The sequence below is a fragment of the Musca autumnalis genome, unplaced genomic scaffold (genome assembly GCF_047663935.1).
Source record: "Musca autumnalis isolate F117 unplaced genomic scaffold, ASM4766393v1 scaffold_1, whole genome shotgun sequence".
Lineage (NCBI taxonomy): Eukaryota > Metazoa > Arthropoda > Insecta > Diptera > Muscidae > Musca > Musca autumnalis.
The window spans coordinates 261,915,715-261,931,252 of record NW_027411644.1 but is presented as its reverse complement, the minus strand read 5'-3'; the positions used below and the strand labels follow the sequence as shown (position 1 = coordinate 261,931,252).

The window sequence follows — 15,538 nt, the reverse complement described above, 5'->3', positions numbered from 1 at the left end:
TATTCAATAAACAATAATAAAAATGTTGGATACATTACAATGTAAACAAATAAAATTAATAGTGTAACAACTTCAAACTCAAATATTAGTTTCTTTTGTTTATAGAAATTGAAAACAGAATATACCGCTGCACCTCTAGGTTCAATTCAACACAATTATTAAAAAAATAAAGTAAACAAATTATTGTTATCTGAACTATAAATGAAAACTAATGTTAGGCACAAATGTATTACACTCCACCACAATGCACAACAGTTGGTGACGACAAAAAACGTTAATGTTTTCATTTTGTGGAGTATTTCAAACAATTGATTAGAACCGTCATGTCTTCATATTGCCACGGTATCATACACCATTGGAACTGATAACAATTTACCAACGTTATGTTGTTGGAATAGACCTGTCTGAGATAGTGGCAAATGCCTTTGACAGTTTCCAATTGAAGGCAGTACGAAAATTGTCAACGTAGGTGCATCACTTTTCGTAGTGCCGTTGTAGTTTTAAGTTATTATCGTGAATATGAGTCACGGGCGGCGGCAATTAATATTTTCATTTGGATTTTTATTGATTTTGTTATTAAATGCCTCAATCGCGTATTCACAAGATGCACAAGAGCGCAGCATATCTACTTCGATAGCGGGCATGGAACAACTATTGATGTCGGAAAAAATTTTGATCAATACTGTGGAAAGATATGTCGAAGAATTACAAGCCAAAGTGAATTCATTAAAAAAGTGAGAGAAGTTTCGAAAAATAATATAAAATAATTTGCTAATAAAGGGAATAAGTGAAAGGAGATTTATAATAAATATTATAGTGAAAAGTGCATAGATAAATGTAAGAAAGTATCACTCAATTTTACTGACTTAAATATATCCTCAGCCTATGACAGAAGATTCTACAAGCAGACCCAACACCGGCTACACTAACAAAATCATATTTATACTTGCACCTTAATATGGAGGTTATAATTAAATTTGTCATTCCGTTTGTGACACATCGAAATATTCATCGGAGACCCTATAAAGTATATACGTTCTTGATCAGGGTAAAATTCTAAGTCGATATAACCATGTCCGTCTGTCCGTTCGTCCGTCTGTTGAAATCAAGATACAACTCACAATTTTTAAGATAGAGCTTTTTAATTTGGTATAGCAGTTTCTATTACCCCCAGGAAGTTTGGCATTGCAAATGGGCTATATCGGACCACGTTTTGATATAGCCCCATAGAACGGTACCAGTATCGGTATTTTGCAGGTTTTAGCCTCATTATCACACCGAAGGGGCTGAAATTTGGTACTTAGTCTTCGTTGGGGGTATAAAACTTTCTCCCAGAAATTTGTCCGTATAGGTCCTTCATATAGCCCCCATAGAACTGAAATTTAGTATTTAGCCTTCATTTGGGGTAATAAACGTTCCATATGAGATTAGTCGGTATATGTCCACTCCTTCATATAGCCCCCATAGAATGTACCTCCCGATATTCGGTGTTTTGAAGGTTGTGACCTCAATACTCATCAGAAATGGCTGAAATTTACTATTTAGTATAAATTTAGTAAAAAACTTTCCCATAGAACGGTACCTCCGTATGTCGGAAATTTGGTATTTGGTCTTCATTTGGGGTATTAAATTTTCCATATGAAATCTGTCGGTATATGTCCACGCCTTCATATAGCACTCATAGAACGGCACCTCCCGATTATCGATATTTTGCAGGTTATGCATGAATATTCCACCGAAATTGTCGAAATATGGTAGTTAGTTTTCATTTGGGGTACAAAACTTTCCATATGAAATTTGTGGGTGTATCAGTGTTGTGCAGGTTGTGGCCTCAATATTCCTACGAAATGCTTTGCTTTGTTGCTGAAATTTGGTATTTACTCTTAGTTGGTGGTACCCAAAAGTTTCGGTCACGCCTTAGTATAGCCCCTAGAACCCATAGAACGGTAACTCCCGATTTTCGGTATTTTGAAGGTTGTGACCACAATAACTCAACAAAATGGCTGAATTTCGGTATTTAGTCTTCAACTTTCAACTTTCAAAATGTCAAAAATTGTCATGTACAGTTCTGTGGGGCTATATGAAGGCGTGCACCTATACCGAGGTCCACGCCTTCATATAGCCCCACAGAACTGTTCATGCCAATTTTCGATATTTTTCCCATTCGATATAGATCCCATAGAACGGTACCTTCCGATTTTCGTTATTCTGAGGGTTACGTCGTCAATATCCCACCGAAATGACTGAAATTGGTTATTTAGTCTTCCAGGGGGTTTTAAAATATTCCAGAAGAGAATTAACAGTATAGGTCCACGACTTTCTGTATCCCAAATAAAAGCGCACCTCTTGATTTTCGGTATTTTAAAGGTTATACCCACATTAACTGGCCGAAATATCGGAAGTTTGGTATTTAGTCTTCTTTCAGCCAAAAAGTTTCTGCCAGAAATTTGTCGCTGTATATCGAAGTTTTGATATTGCCCCCATAGAACGGTACCTACCGAAATTCGGTATTTTGATATTGCTAAAATTTGGTATTTAGTCTTCTTCATAAACGAAAGGAAACTAATTGTTCCATTTTACTTCAATACAACTCGTGGTGGAGGGTATACCAAGTTCGGCCCGGCAGAACTTAACGCCGTTCTTGATTTTAAAACAAATTATTTTGCTCTGTCACTCTTCTTTGAGGAAGTTTCTATGCAAAATTTCATGTAACATCCATTAAAATAGTAATCAACCCTCAGGCCCAAATTATTGACCGAACGTTAAGAAATTTTGTCGGATTTCGATTGGTAATTATCGGAAGAGATCAGTGGAAATTGACCATAAAACAACCTTTAGGCCAAAGAGGGTATATAAACGTTCATACGACCAAAATGTTTGGACGAAATCCATTTCAGACAATTTGGAATCGATTTTGCTATGTACGTCTGTCTGGAGCGCACGATATCTCTCGAAAGGATCAACCGACTCGGTTCAAAATTTGCCCATCGTAATATTTTGTCCAAACTTGTATCAAGTTCGAAGATGGGCATATCGGTCCACACTGACGGCTGGTGTAGTGTATTCAGATGTGTGCTTACATAGCATGCAGCGACATAGTCCCAGCCATAGTCCTTCGCCTGCACAAGTTTATTGCATCTCACCGAAGGTTGAGTGTAGTTCATGCGGATGTGACAAACTAACCACGTGTAGAGAAGTTTTTCATATCGGAAATACTCAGGAAATATAGGCGAACATTAACGAAGTGGATTTGCCATCACACAAAATTTTCATGTTTTAGCCAAGTATTGAACCGCAGACCTACTGAGTGCAAGGCTTACCACTGCACCATGCTGGCTAAAAGAACTATATGTGGTAAAAATTCGAACAGAGCATAAAATGAATCTAAGCGAAAGAAAACAACATACATGGCCTTCCTAGAACTTCGTGTAAGCTTGAATGAAATATCACGATGTGTAAATATTTTTTCCAAACTTCATTTTCATGTGAGAATTATGTGTGCGTGCTTACCATTGCACCACAGCAAAGTGTAGAATGGAATAAACATGGAAAATATGCCTAAGTATTTCGAATTTGTTTATCTGTATACCCTATAAAGTATATAAACCTTTGATCAGTCGATATAGCCATATCCGTCTGTTGTAATCACTCTAGCGTCCACAAAAATTGAGCTTTCACTAGAGTGTCTTTTTGTCATTGACAGGTCAAGTTCGAAGATGGGCTATATCGGTCCACGTTTTGGTATAGTTACCATATAACGGTACCACCCGAGTTTCGTTATTTTGAGGGTTTTAGCTACATTGTTTGACGGAAATACCCGCAATTTCACATTTGAGGTTCCCTGCATTTCCAAAAGTTTTTCCCCATATAACGGTACCTACCGATTATATGGGGATTTTAGCTTATATTTTTAACCGAAATAGCCGTAATTTGATATTTGAGGCTCTCAGTGGTGAAATTTTTAACTGAACTAGCTGTAATTTGACACTTGAGGTTCTCTGTTGTCACGAAATCTCTTCACTGAAAATAGTCAGCATAGGTCCACGTTTTGATATAGCCCCCATATAACGGTACCTACCGTTTTTTAAGGATTTTAGCTAACATATTTAACCGAAGTAGCTGTAATTCGACATTTGAGTAGCTGTAACTTGACGTTTGAGGGGATGAATGATACCAAGTAACCTTTAATATGGCAAAGCCCAGGATTTTTCTTGGTCCCACTTTCATCTCAAGTGGACACTGACCTCTCCCTGGTGTCACCTGGGGAGCTGCCTCTAACATCCGTTAAAGGTAGTGAGCAAACATGAGCCAGCTCGTTCACCAATAAATGTTGGGCTAGTAACTCACCCCGTCAAAACACCGCCTACTTTGACAAAACAAAGATAAAGAAGAAAGAGTTGACGACCGCCACAAACGTTTTAAAGACCATGATCTGCACCTAGAATGTCAGGTCTCTCTACAGAGAATGTCAGGTCTCTCTACTTGGTAAGTACAAAGCTGGTACCATCGCCTTACAGGAAGTGCAATGGAACCGGGCAGACGTAAAAATCACAAACGATTACGCACTATATTATAGCTGCCATGAAATGAAACATGAGCTAGGTGTTGGATTTATCGTAAATCGGAGGTTTAAAAGTCTCGTCTCCAGCTTCACTCGGTTGATGATAGAATTGCCACAATCCGTATAAAAGCACAGTTTTTTAACATCTGTCTCAAATGCGCCCATGCCCCGAGCGAAGAGAAAGATGAACAGACCAAGGATATATTCTACGAGCGCCTGGAGAGAGCATATGACCGCTTCCCTGGCAATGACATTAAGATTGTTCTAGGAGATTTTAATGCTAAAATTGGGAGCGAAAATTTCTTTGGTCTCACTGTCGGAAAGTTCAGCCTTCATGAGATAACATCCGACATCGATCGCATCGGCTGATCGCTTTTGCAGCGGCAAAAAACATGGCAGTGAGCAGTACCAGGTTCCAACACCTCGACATACACAAGGCCACGTGGATATACACAGATGGGAAAACAAGAAAACAGATTGATCATGTTGTGATAGACGGAAGACACTTGTCCAGTGTGTTAGATGTTTGTACCGATAATGTGGAAGTGCAGTGGCAAACCGCCGCAAAATCTTTGCTTGGGTACAAAAAACCACCACCTAAAAATCTATGGTACGATCAGGAGTGTCAGAAGGCTACTGAAGAAAAGAACGCGGCATACAGAGCAACCCTGCATTCAGTAGCAATACGAAGCGCGAAAGAAAAATATCGGAAGAGGAGAGAGTGGAAGCGTATTTTCAGAAAATAAAATAAAGTCAGAATGAAGTCCGAAAATTTCACTATAGTGTAAAACACCAAACTGAAGGGTATGGTGCAGTCATATTCTCACGCAAAGATCATGAAGGGGATTTGGTAACTGATACAGATAGCGTACTGAGGATCCGGAAGGAGCATTTCATGAAGCTTTTAGTATCGAATATGGGCGCCAATGTAGATACACCAGAACCGGGGAAAAAGCATACCCAACGATTGGAACCTCAGCCTCCTATGTCCCGTACACAAGAAAGGAGGCAAGACGGTGTGTACAAACTACAGAGGCATAAGTCTGCGTAACTGTGTAAACCTCCAAAAATATGGTCAATAAAATAATCGGGTCATACCAATCGGGTTTTAGATGCAAAACCACCTCTCGTCAGACCAAACATACACTCTACCAGACGTTGATACTACCCGTACTTATGTATGGATCTGAAGCATGGGTACTTTCGAAAACCAATGAGGCAGAACAGGGCGTGTTTGAGAGAAAAATTCTTCGAAAGATTTATAGACCAATATGCTTTGACGCTGAATACCGACGTCGTATGAACCACGAGCTGTACCAGCCGACCGACATCGATATAGTAAAACGTATTGAGCTACAACGATTTCGTTGGCTGGGTCATGTCAGCAGGATGAATAAAGATGCCCCTGCCAGAAAGGTATATGAATACGTGCCACTCGACGGTATTCAGCCCAAGGGAATGCCCAAACTCCGATGGAAATACCAAGTCAAATATGATATCACAAAATATGGCATCCAAGTTTGGAAATCTAGCTACATTGCTTGACGGAACTACCCGTAATTTGACATTGAGGTTCCGTGCAGTTACAAAACTTTTCCACCAAAAATTGTCAAGGTGGGCCTATCCTTTGATATTGACATTTAAAGGTACCACCTGATTGAATACATATTTTAGATTCGATTAGATAATTTAGGCATTTGGGGTATCCGTGGTTAAAAAATTGTTGCACCGAAAATTGTGGACTGGAATGGAAACTCATTATTCCATTCTAGTTAAGAATATTTTATGGTGGAGGGTATAAAAAGTTCTACCCGGCCGAAGTTAACTACTTTTTACTTTATTTCCCTTAGTTTAGTCACCGTATTGAAAACGGAAAATGATAAAGCTTTACAAGATCCTGAAAAATATCTACACAATCCATTGAATGGATTTTCCTTAATACGGCGCATGCATAATGATTGGAATAATATTGAGCTGTTTATGGCGAAGCCAGTCGGTGAATGTAAGTCATACAGACGCATTTGTAAATATATTTAAGGATTGCAAATTTAAATAAATATATTTACTTTTTTATCAGCCTATATAGAAGTAATAAAGAAATATCGTCATGAAATGCCAACCACAAATGATATATCTGAAGCCTCTGAGGCAATACATCGGCTGCAGACAACGTATGACATGAAAATTGATGATGTTGTCAAGGGCATTCTAAATGGCAAGCAATATGAGTAAGTTTGAAAAATAAATAGCTACATTAATATTTTTTAAATTAATAATTTTTACTACAACAACAAGTGCCAAATTGAGTGCAGTAGATTGCTACTTCATGGGTCTTCATTTGTTTGCCAAGAAAAGTTATTATCAGGCGGGTTTTTGGCTTTATAATGCAATTGAATTATATGAAAACTCCGATTATAATAAAATCATTGACTATGGCCTGGATAAGCCCAACGCATTGTATGGTGAAGTTTTAGTGAAACAACGTAAGTACTAAATTGCAGTGAAAATTCCAAAAGGGATTAAGAATTTATATGATTTATATGTCTCATGATTTTTGTTACAGTTCGTTTTAACGATGCCCTGATAGTACTTAAAAAAGCTAGCAGTTTACGCCCAAATGATGCTGCTTTGTTAAGTAGGAAAAATGAAATCGAACTACAAACCAAAACCTATACAGGTGCTCCAATATCGGTAGGTAATAAAAGTTTAGTTTACTTACTTAGCTGGCCCATTACAGAACATTTGTTCTATAGGCCGAACTAAGAAAAGATCTCAAATTATCTCTGTTTAGTGCTTCGCTATCTGGAATACCGCGCCTTGTCATCTCTTCATCCACTTGTTTGCGCCATCTATTCTTTGGCCTGCCAATTCTGCGTGCACCGCCATGTGGCTCGAATTTATACTCCTTTTTAGCGGGTTCATAATCGCTCATTCTTATTATATGGCCGAGCCAACGCAATCGCTGTATCTCGATACGTTTAACTATATTGATGTCGTTGTATAGCAGATACAGCTCGTGGTTCATACGACGTCGATATTTACCGTCAACGCAGATTGGTCCGTCGATCTTTCGAAGAATTTTTCTCTCAAACACGCCAAGCACTGTCTTATCTGCTTGCGCAAGTACCCAGGCTTCGGAACCATACATCAGCACGGGTAGTATCAGTGTTTTGTCAAGCGTTATTTTTGTTGGTCGAGTTGCCTTTGTTTTTAAAGTGCTTACTTAAGCCAAAGTTGCATCTGTTGGCCAATACAATTCTTCTTCTTATTTCACAACTGATTTCGTTTCTTGTGTTTACGGCGGTGCCGAGGTATACGAAGTCATTTACTACCTCAAAATTATAGGAACCAACTTCAACAGTTGGTCCGATTTCAATGGACGCTTTGGCCGTCGACACCATCAGCTAGGTCTTCTCGCCGTTTACCGCCAGACCCACTTTAGCAGATTCTCCTTCGACCTTCATAAAGGTATCGGCTATTTCTTTTACTGATCTCCCATGATGTCTATATCATCAGCATAAGCAAGTAACATGTGGCTATTGGTGTAGATTGTGCCATTTCTTTTGACGTTTGCCTCTCGTATAACCTTTTCTAGCAGGATGTTGAAAAGATCACACGAAAGGCTGTCTCCTTGCTTGAAACCTCTTTTGGTACCAAACTCTTCGGAGAGGTTCTTTCCTATTTTAACTGAGGATCGAGTGTCATTTTACAAAGCCGAATGTGCTTTGCGGGGATACCAAATTCATATATTGCTTGGAATACCTTTGAACGTAGCGGGCTGTCGAAGTTTAATTCTTTATAATCGACAAAAAGGTGGTAGGTGTCGATCTGCATCTCTTGGGTCTTCTTTAGGATGTGCCGCAGGGTAAATATCTGGTCAATGGTGGAATTGCCAGGTCTAAAGCCGCATTGGTATGGTCCAATTATTTCGTTGACCATGGGCTTTAGTCGTTCGCAATAGGCAATAGGGAGAAGACTAATACCCCTATAGTTGGAGCATACTTTATTATCTCCTTTCTTGTAGACGAGACACTGGATGCTCAGGTTCCAATCGTCGGGTACGCCTTCTTCCTGTCAGATGGAGCTAACTATCTTATCAGCGTGTCGCCTCCGGTTTTAAACAGCTCGGCAAGTAGGCCATCTGCTCCTGCTGCCTTATTATTCTTCAGCCGGTTTATTGCAGTATTTACCTCATCTTGGCCAGGTGGTATAAATTCAATACCATCTTCTGGGATTGGATCTGTGGTATCTTCGTCGACATCGCGACTATTGGATACCAACAGTTTGGAAAAATGCTCTTTCCATATCCTTAGCACACTATATGTATCAGTTACCAGATTACCTTGTTGGTCTCTACAGGAGGATGTGCCAGTTCCAAAGCCATCTGTTTGATGTTTCACTCTTTGGTAGAATTTTCGGACTTCATTCTGTCTCCTGTACATCTCGATTTGTTCACACTCCCGCTCTTCCATCTCTCTCTTTCTCCTCGTTCCGTTTCTCCTCTCTCCTTTTCTCCCGATACCTCCCTCCTGAGCTGCGCGTTGCTACTGATTGTAAAGTAGCCCTATTTGCCGCATTTTTCTCTTCGGTAGCAGCACGACACTCCTGGTCATACCATGGATTCCTTGGTGGAGGCCTCTGGTATCCAAGTACTGATTTTGCGGCTGTTTGCATGGAATGGACAATGTTTTGCCATTGTCCTGATATGTTATCGGGACGAGGGGTGCTTTGATTAAGCAGTTGGGCCAGTTGAGTGGAATATGCTGTGGCTATTTGTTGTGGTTGCAGCTTACCGATATCCAACTTCGGTGTTGTGTCTATCCGCACTTTGTTTGCTACGTTTAATCTGGTACGTACCTTTGCTGCAACAAGGTAGTGGTCCGAGTCTATGTTTGCACCTTGGAACGATCGTACATCCAACACGCTTGATGCAAGTCTTAAATCTTGCTTAAATCTGGTACTGCTAACCACCATGTTTTTTGAAGCTGCAAAGTCTATCAGCCTCATACCATTGTCAGATCTTTCACTGTGAAGACTGAATTTCCCGACTGTTGGGCCAAAGATATTCTCCTTTCCAGTTTTGGCACTAAAATCGCCTAGTATAATTTTAATGTCATGGCCTGGGCAACGGTCATACGTTTCTTCTAAGCGCTCGTAAAATATATCTTTGGTCTGTTCGTCCTTGTCTTCAAAGGGAGCATGAGCGCAAATAAAGCCGATGTTGCAGAATTTTGCTTTTAATCGAATTGCAGCGAGTCTTTCATTCACTGGGGTGAAGCTGGAGACCAGATCAACTACAAATCCGCAACCAAACTCATGCTTTGTGTCATGCAGTGCGTCACCTTTAGGTGTTGTTGTGACGCCTTTCCCGTTCCATCGTATTTCCTGTATGGCAGTAATGTCGGCCTCTGCCAATGCGTAAACTGCACCTTCTCTATAAAGAGTGCGAACATTCCAGGTGCAGATTCGCAGTTCATGGTCCTTAAAACGTTTGCGGGGTTCGTCAACTTTAGAGGGGCTTGTTTTTCTTTTATTTCGTTGTTTCATAGTAGGCTGTTTTTTCTAGGGGAGGGTTACTAGCCCGACGCCCAAACCCATGTTTTTAACGTTCTTATGGGTGAACGCGCGGCACATGTTAGCCCCAGGTGACAGCACGGGGAGGTCAGTGTCCACTTGAGCTGAAAGAGGGACCAAGATAAATCCTGGACTTTGCCATGTTAAAGCCGGTCAGGACCGTTCCTTGGTATCTTCCATCCCCTAACTTTAGTTAAACTCTTCAAATAAATTTCTAATTTGTTAATGTATTTGTATTCGTTCTTTTTTTGTTCATTTCAGTATCCTAAACCCAATCCCACTGCCTATGAAAAAGGATGCCGTGGCCAGTATGTTAATATACCATCCAATCTATATTGCATTTACAACACCACAACTTCAGCCTTCTTACGCTTGGCACCACTGAAAATGGAACTTTTACAACTGGAACCATATATGGTGCTATTCCACGATATAATCTCAGATAAAGAAATTCTTGATTTACAAAAGTTGGCAAGACCCAATCTCAAGAGAGCCACTGTCTTTAGTAAAACTGAGGGCAAATCACAAATTGTCGAGAAAAGGACATCGAAATTTTCTTGGTTCCAAGATAATACGTCGCAAACAACGATACGTTTAAATCAACGTATACGTGATATGACTGGATTCGATATTGAGGGTTCTGAAATGTTGCAAGTAATGAATTATGGCCTTGGTGGCCATTATGATACACATTTCGATTATTTTAATGTGTCAGATGTAAGTAGATATAGCTAACTTGAGAAATGACGTAACTTGATTTGTTTTAACGCCTTTTTGCAGACAGCAGATATTGTAAAATTGAATGGTAATCGCATTGCAACAGTTTTATTTTATGTAAGTTCGTAAATTAATTTAATTTAGTTTTATTGGCAATTTTATCGGTTTGCGTCATGTTGTTAGATGTCTGATGTGGAACAGGGTGGTGCCACAGTATTCCCCAACATTAGAACAGCAGTTTTCCCACGCAAAGGCACCGCAGTCATGTGGTATAATTTGGACAATAAAGTGGAGGGAGATTGGCGTACATTACATGCTGCATGTCCGGTTATTGTTGGTTCGAAGTGGGGTATGTTTAAATTGATTTTTGTGTGATAAAACGAGAAGTATACTTTTTAACCCTTTTCTTTTTTATTTCAGTTTGCAACAAATGGATACGTTCCAAGGCTCAGATATTTAGGAAACCCTGTTACATATAAGTGATATATGCGTGTGTTTTTCTATTTTAATATGTGATAAATAAAATGAATTTATATTATTTATTAAATAATAATCAGTAAAAAAGGCGCACAATGGTTCAGAAATCGATTTTCCTGCCGAAACCCCCAATTTTTTGTGGTCACCGATTTTTAATTTCTATATGGGATTCGATAGTAATCATACTGAAACTAAGGAAACCAAAAAAATAGGTCGACTTATTGGAAGGTGTGGGCGTGGCGTGGTGTGCCCCACGCCATGACAATAACTATTTCTTGGAAGCTATAAGAGATATTTTGTTCATTATTTTTTGTTTGGTAAGTGGGAAGGTTGCCTTGTTTTACCGTAGCGTTTACACGAAGTGAGTTATATTTTTTTTCTTCAGGTACTAGATTTTAGTGAAATTCTAAATTTGGGGGACTAGAATTTTTGGCAAACAGCATGGAACAATGTTTCGTTTGCGCAGAATGAAGAGAGTGTCCTCCAACAGTCCGTCTAACACTTTTTATACCCTCCACCATATGGAGGGTATAATTAAATTTGTCATTCCGTTTGTAACACATCGAAAAATTCGTCGGAGACCCTTTAAAGTATATATATTATTGATCAGCATAAAATTCTAGTCTGCCTGTTGAAATCAAGTTACAGCTCGCAATTTTAAAGATAGAGAGTCCATATTTGGTACAGAAATTTTTATTACTTGCAGGATGGTTGGTAATTGAAAATGGGATATATCGGTCCACGCCTTCATATAGCCCCCATAGAACGGAACCTTCCGATATTCGGTATTTTGAAGGTTATAGCTTCATTATCACATCGAAATGGCTGAAATTTGGTACTTAGTCTTCGTTGTGGGTATAAAACTTTCTGTCAGAATTTTGTCGGTATTGGTCCACGCCTACATGCAGCCCCCATAGAACGGCACCTCCCGATTTTCAGTATTTTGAAGGTTGTGGCCTCAATATTCCACGGAAATGGCTGAAATTTGGTATATAACCTTTTTTTTTCTAAATTTGTCGGTATAGGTCCACGCCTTCATTTAGCCCCATAGAAGTGTACCTCCCGATTTTCGGTATTTTGAAGATTGTGGCCTAAATATTACCCCAAAATAGCTGAAATTTGGTATTGAAACTTCGTTGGGGGTACTCAATCTTCCCCTTTACATTTGTCGGTATAGGTCCACGCCTTCATATAGCCCCATAGAACGGTACCTCGCGATTTTCGGTATTTTGAACGTTGTGGCCTCAATATTCCACCGAAATGGTGATATAAAACTGTTCCCCAGGTATATGTCTGTACAGGTCCACGCCATCATATTGCCCCCATTCCCGTCTAAAATCCGTCGATATAGGTCCACTTTCGATCAATATCAGACCGAAATGACTGAAATTCTTCCAAGAGGTTATTAAATATTCCAGAACAGTATTATCAGTATATGTCCAGGTCTTGCTATATCCCCTTAGAAGCGTACTTCTTGATTTGCGGCATTTTTTAATGGTTTTATTTAGCTCACCCCGTTTGTTTTATTATTTATTCTTGGGTCAAATTTAGTAATTCAAATTTCACCCTCTTCCTGTCAACCGATTAATCTGAAATTTTGTATACACTTTGGATTTTGGTGACAATACAATTATGTTTATTCATTATCATTATAAATTGAAGATGGCCGCCGCTACAAAATGGCGGATAACGTAGGTATTATAAATCCCATCAATATGGGTATCAAATGAAAGGGCTCAACAAGCAGAATACAATATACTATAAAAAATTTAAATCCAAGATGGCGGCCGCTACAAAATGGCGGATAACGTAGGTTTTATCAATCCCATCAATATGGATATCAAATGAAAGTGCTCAACCAGTAGAATACAATGTACTATATAAAATTAAAATCCAAGATGGCGGCATCTACAAAATGGCGGATAACTTAGGTTTTATCAATCCCATCAACATGGGTATCAAATGAAAGGTCTCAACAAGTAGAATACAATTTACTATGCAAAATTGAAATCTAAGATGGCCGCCGCTACCAAATGGCTGATAACAATTTTTTATCAATCCCACCAATATGGGTATCAAATAAAAGGGCTTGACAAGAAGAATACAGTGCACTATACAACCTCAATATTTAAGATGGGCGCAGCCACTAAATGGCGTATAATTAAGATTTAAATTTAGAAATTGAATCTGTAATTTAGGTATTTGATTAATCCAGCCTGAATCCACCACCCAAGTCAAGATTTTTTATCGTGTTGAGGACTGTGTGGCGTTAGGGTGGCTAAAAATGATACGTCGTTAGCGGTACACCACCCAAGTTAAGATGAAAGGTTAAAACGCGCCGAGAACTGTATGGCATTAGGGTGGATAAAAATGATATGTCGTTAGCGTTTCCCCTCAAGACTCAGGCGCATCTTGTTGTACATAGCCTTGCCCTTTTATTGGACCTCTGGGGGGGTCGACCGTTTAAATGTCCATTACTCGTGGGAACAAAATGGTAAAAAATATAAAAAAATACAAACACAAATAAAACAGAAACTGCAACACAACGTAAACGAAGGCTTCAAAAAGCGAAAGAAAAGTATAAAGCAAAACGAGCTAAAGAAAGTGAAGGTGATAGAAATAGTCGATCGCAGAAACGACGGGAACAATTAGCGTCAAAAACACCTGAGCAATATGAGGCCAGGTTAAAAAAGCAACGTCAGCGATATACACAAATGACGGCGTCAGAATCGCCTGAAGAATATGAAGCCAGGTTAACAAAACAACGTGAGCGATACACACAGATGATAGCGTCAGAAACGCCTGAAGAATATGAATCCAGGTTAACAAAACAACGGGAGCGATACACACAGATGTATGTTGCCTTTAATACTATCATGGGCTTCTACAATACATAAAATGCAGGGCAGCGCTGTGGATCACGCAGTCGTATACTTAGGTGCGAAACTGTTTGAAGAAGGTCAAGCCTACGTGGCTCTTAGTAGAGTAAGATCTTTGCAGGGACTACGTATAGAGGAGTTGGACTGCAATAAACTAACGGGCAAGAAACCTTGCAATAATGAAGCACTAAATGAATTAAACAGAATGCGAAATAAAAACTAAAAACTAGGAAATAAAAATAGGTAAAAAAACTTTTTAAGTTAAACGGTTTTATGTTAAACATACATTGCAATGTTAAAGATAAATGTACTAAAAACCAAAAAATAATAAAATAGATACAGTCGTGGGAATTATAAACATATGCATAGACTAGACTAAAATAAACCCGTGGGACACGTCAATTGTCTACAAATTATCGACTTAATGTGCGATAGAAGAATCGTTTAATTCGTCGTTAGGCAGTTGGTCCGCAGACGGTGAGGAAATTTCTTACTATTTTCTTGCTCATGGAAATTCCAATAGTTATACACTCCATGTAAATAAAAGAGATGTTGCAACTAGTTTATCGTTGGACATTCACACTGCTGGCTGGCGAGGAATCGTTTCACTGCTCGTAGTTTGTCTTTAATCGACAAAGTACTACTCGCTCACAAATATGAAACCCTAAAACTCGCTAGCTTGTTTCCACATTCTAGCTTGTTTCCACATTCTAGCCCTACTTATCACACGTACATCGTTGTCGGTTGAACAACTGCCTAGTTATAGTGTAACATTTCAAAACAAACATTTTATTCAACGATTGCAGACAATTGACGTGCCCCACGGTTTTATTTTAGTCTAGTCTATGCATATGTTTATAATTCCCACGACTGTATCTATTTTATTATTTTTTGGTTTTTAGTACATTTATCTTAAACATTGCAATGTATGTTTAACATAAAACCGTTTAACTTAAAAAGTTTTTTTACCTATTTTTATTTAAATTTTAGCCACATTCTCTTACCGAAATATTTGGTATTTAGTCTTCTTTGAGTCTAAAAACTTTCCGTCAGAAATTTGTCGGTATAGATCGACGTGTCTCACATTGTTTTACCGAAATTGCTGAAATTTGGTATTAAGTCATACACGAAAGGAAACTATTCATTCTATTTTAATTCAGTACAACTCGTGGTGGAGGGTATAACAAGTTGAAGGTATATTCATATAGGGTATATGCTAAAATATGAACCTCTATATTGAGGCGTGTAGATTTTCTACCCATTGAAAATCCGAAATAACCAATTTCAGCCACTTCAGCAGAAAAAATAATTCATAAAATACTCTTTACGA

General features: G+C 38.8%; 1 protein-coding gene across 1 annotated transcript; it reads left to right on the top strand.

Moving 5' to 3' along the window:
- Window positions 1-414: 414 nt before the first annotated feature.
- Window positions 415-11,461, top strand: LOC141389470 (prolyl 4-hydroxylase subunit alpha-1-like). The gene is made up of 9 exons (XM_073960995.1): window positions 415-734; window positions 6,412-6,563; window positions 6,639-6,789; window positions 6,857-7,044; window positions 7,125-7,252; window positions 10,397-10,852; window positions 10,916-10,969; window positions 11,036-11,201; window positions 11,273-11,461. The coding sequence occupies exons 1-9, from the start codon at window positions 520-522 to the stop codon at window positions 11,329-11,331; spliced, it is 1,569 nt and encodes a 522-aa protein (XP_073817096.1). The 5' UTR covers window positions 415-519; the 3' UTR covers window positions 11,332-11,461.
- Window positions 11,462-15,538: the final 4,077 nt, after the last annotated feature.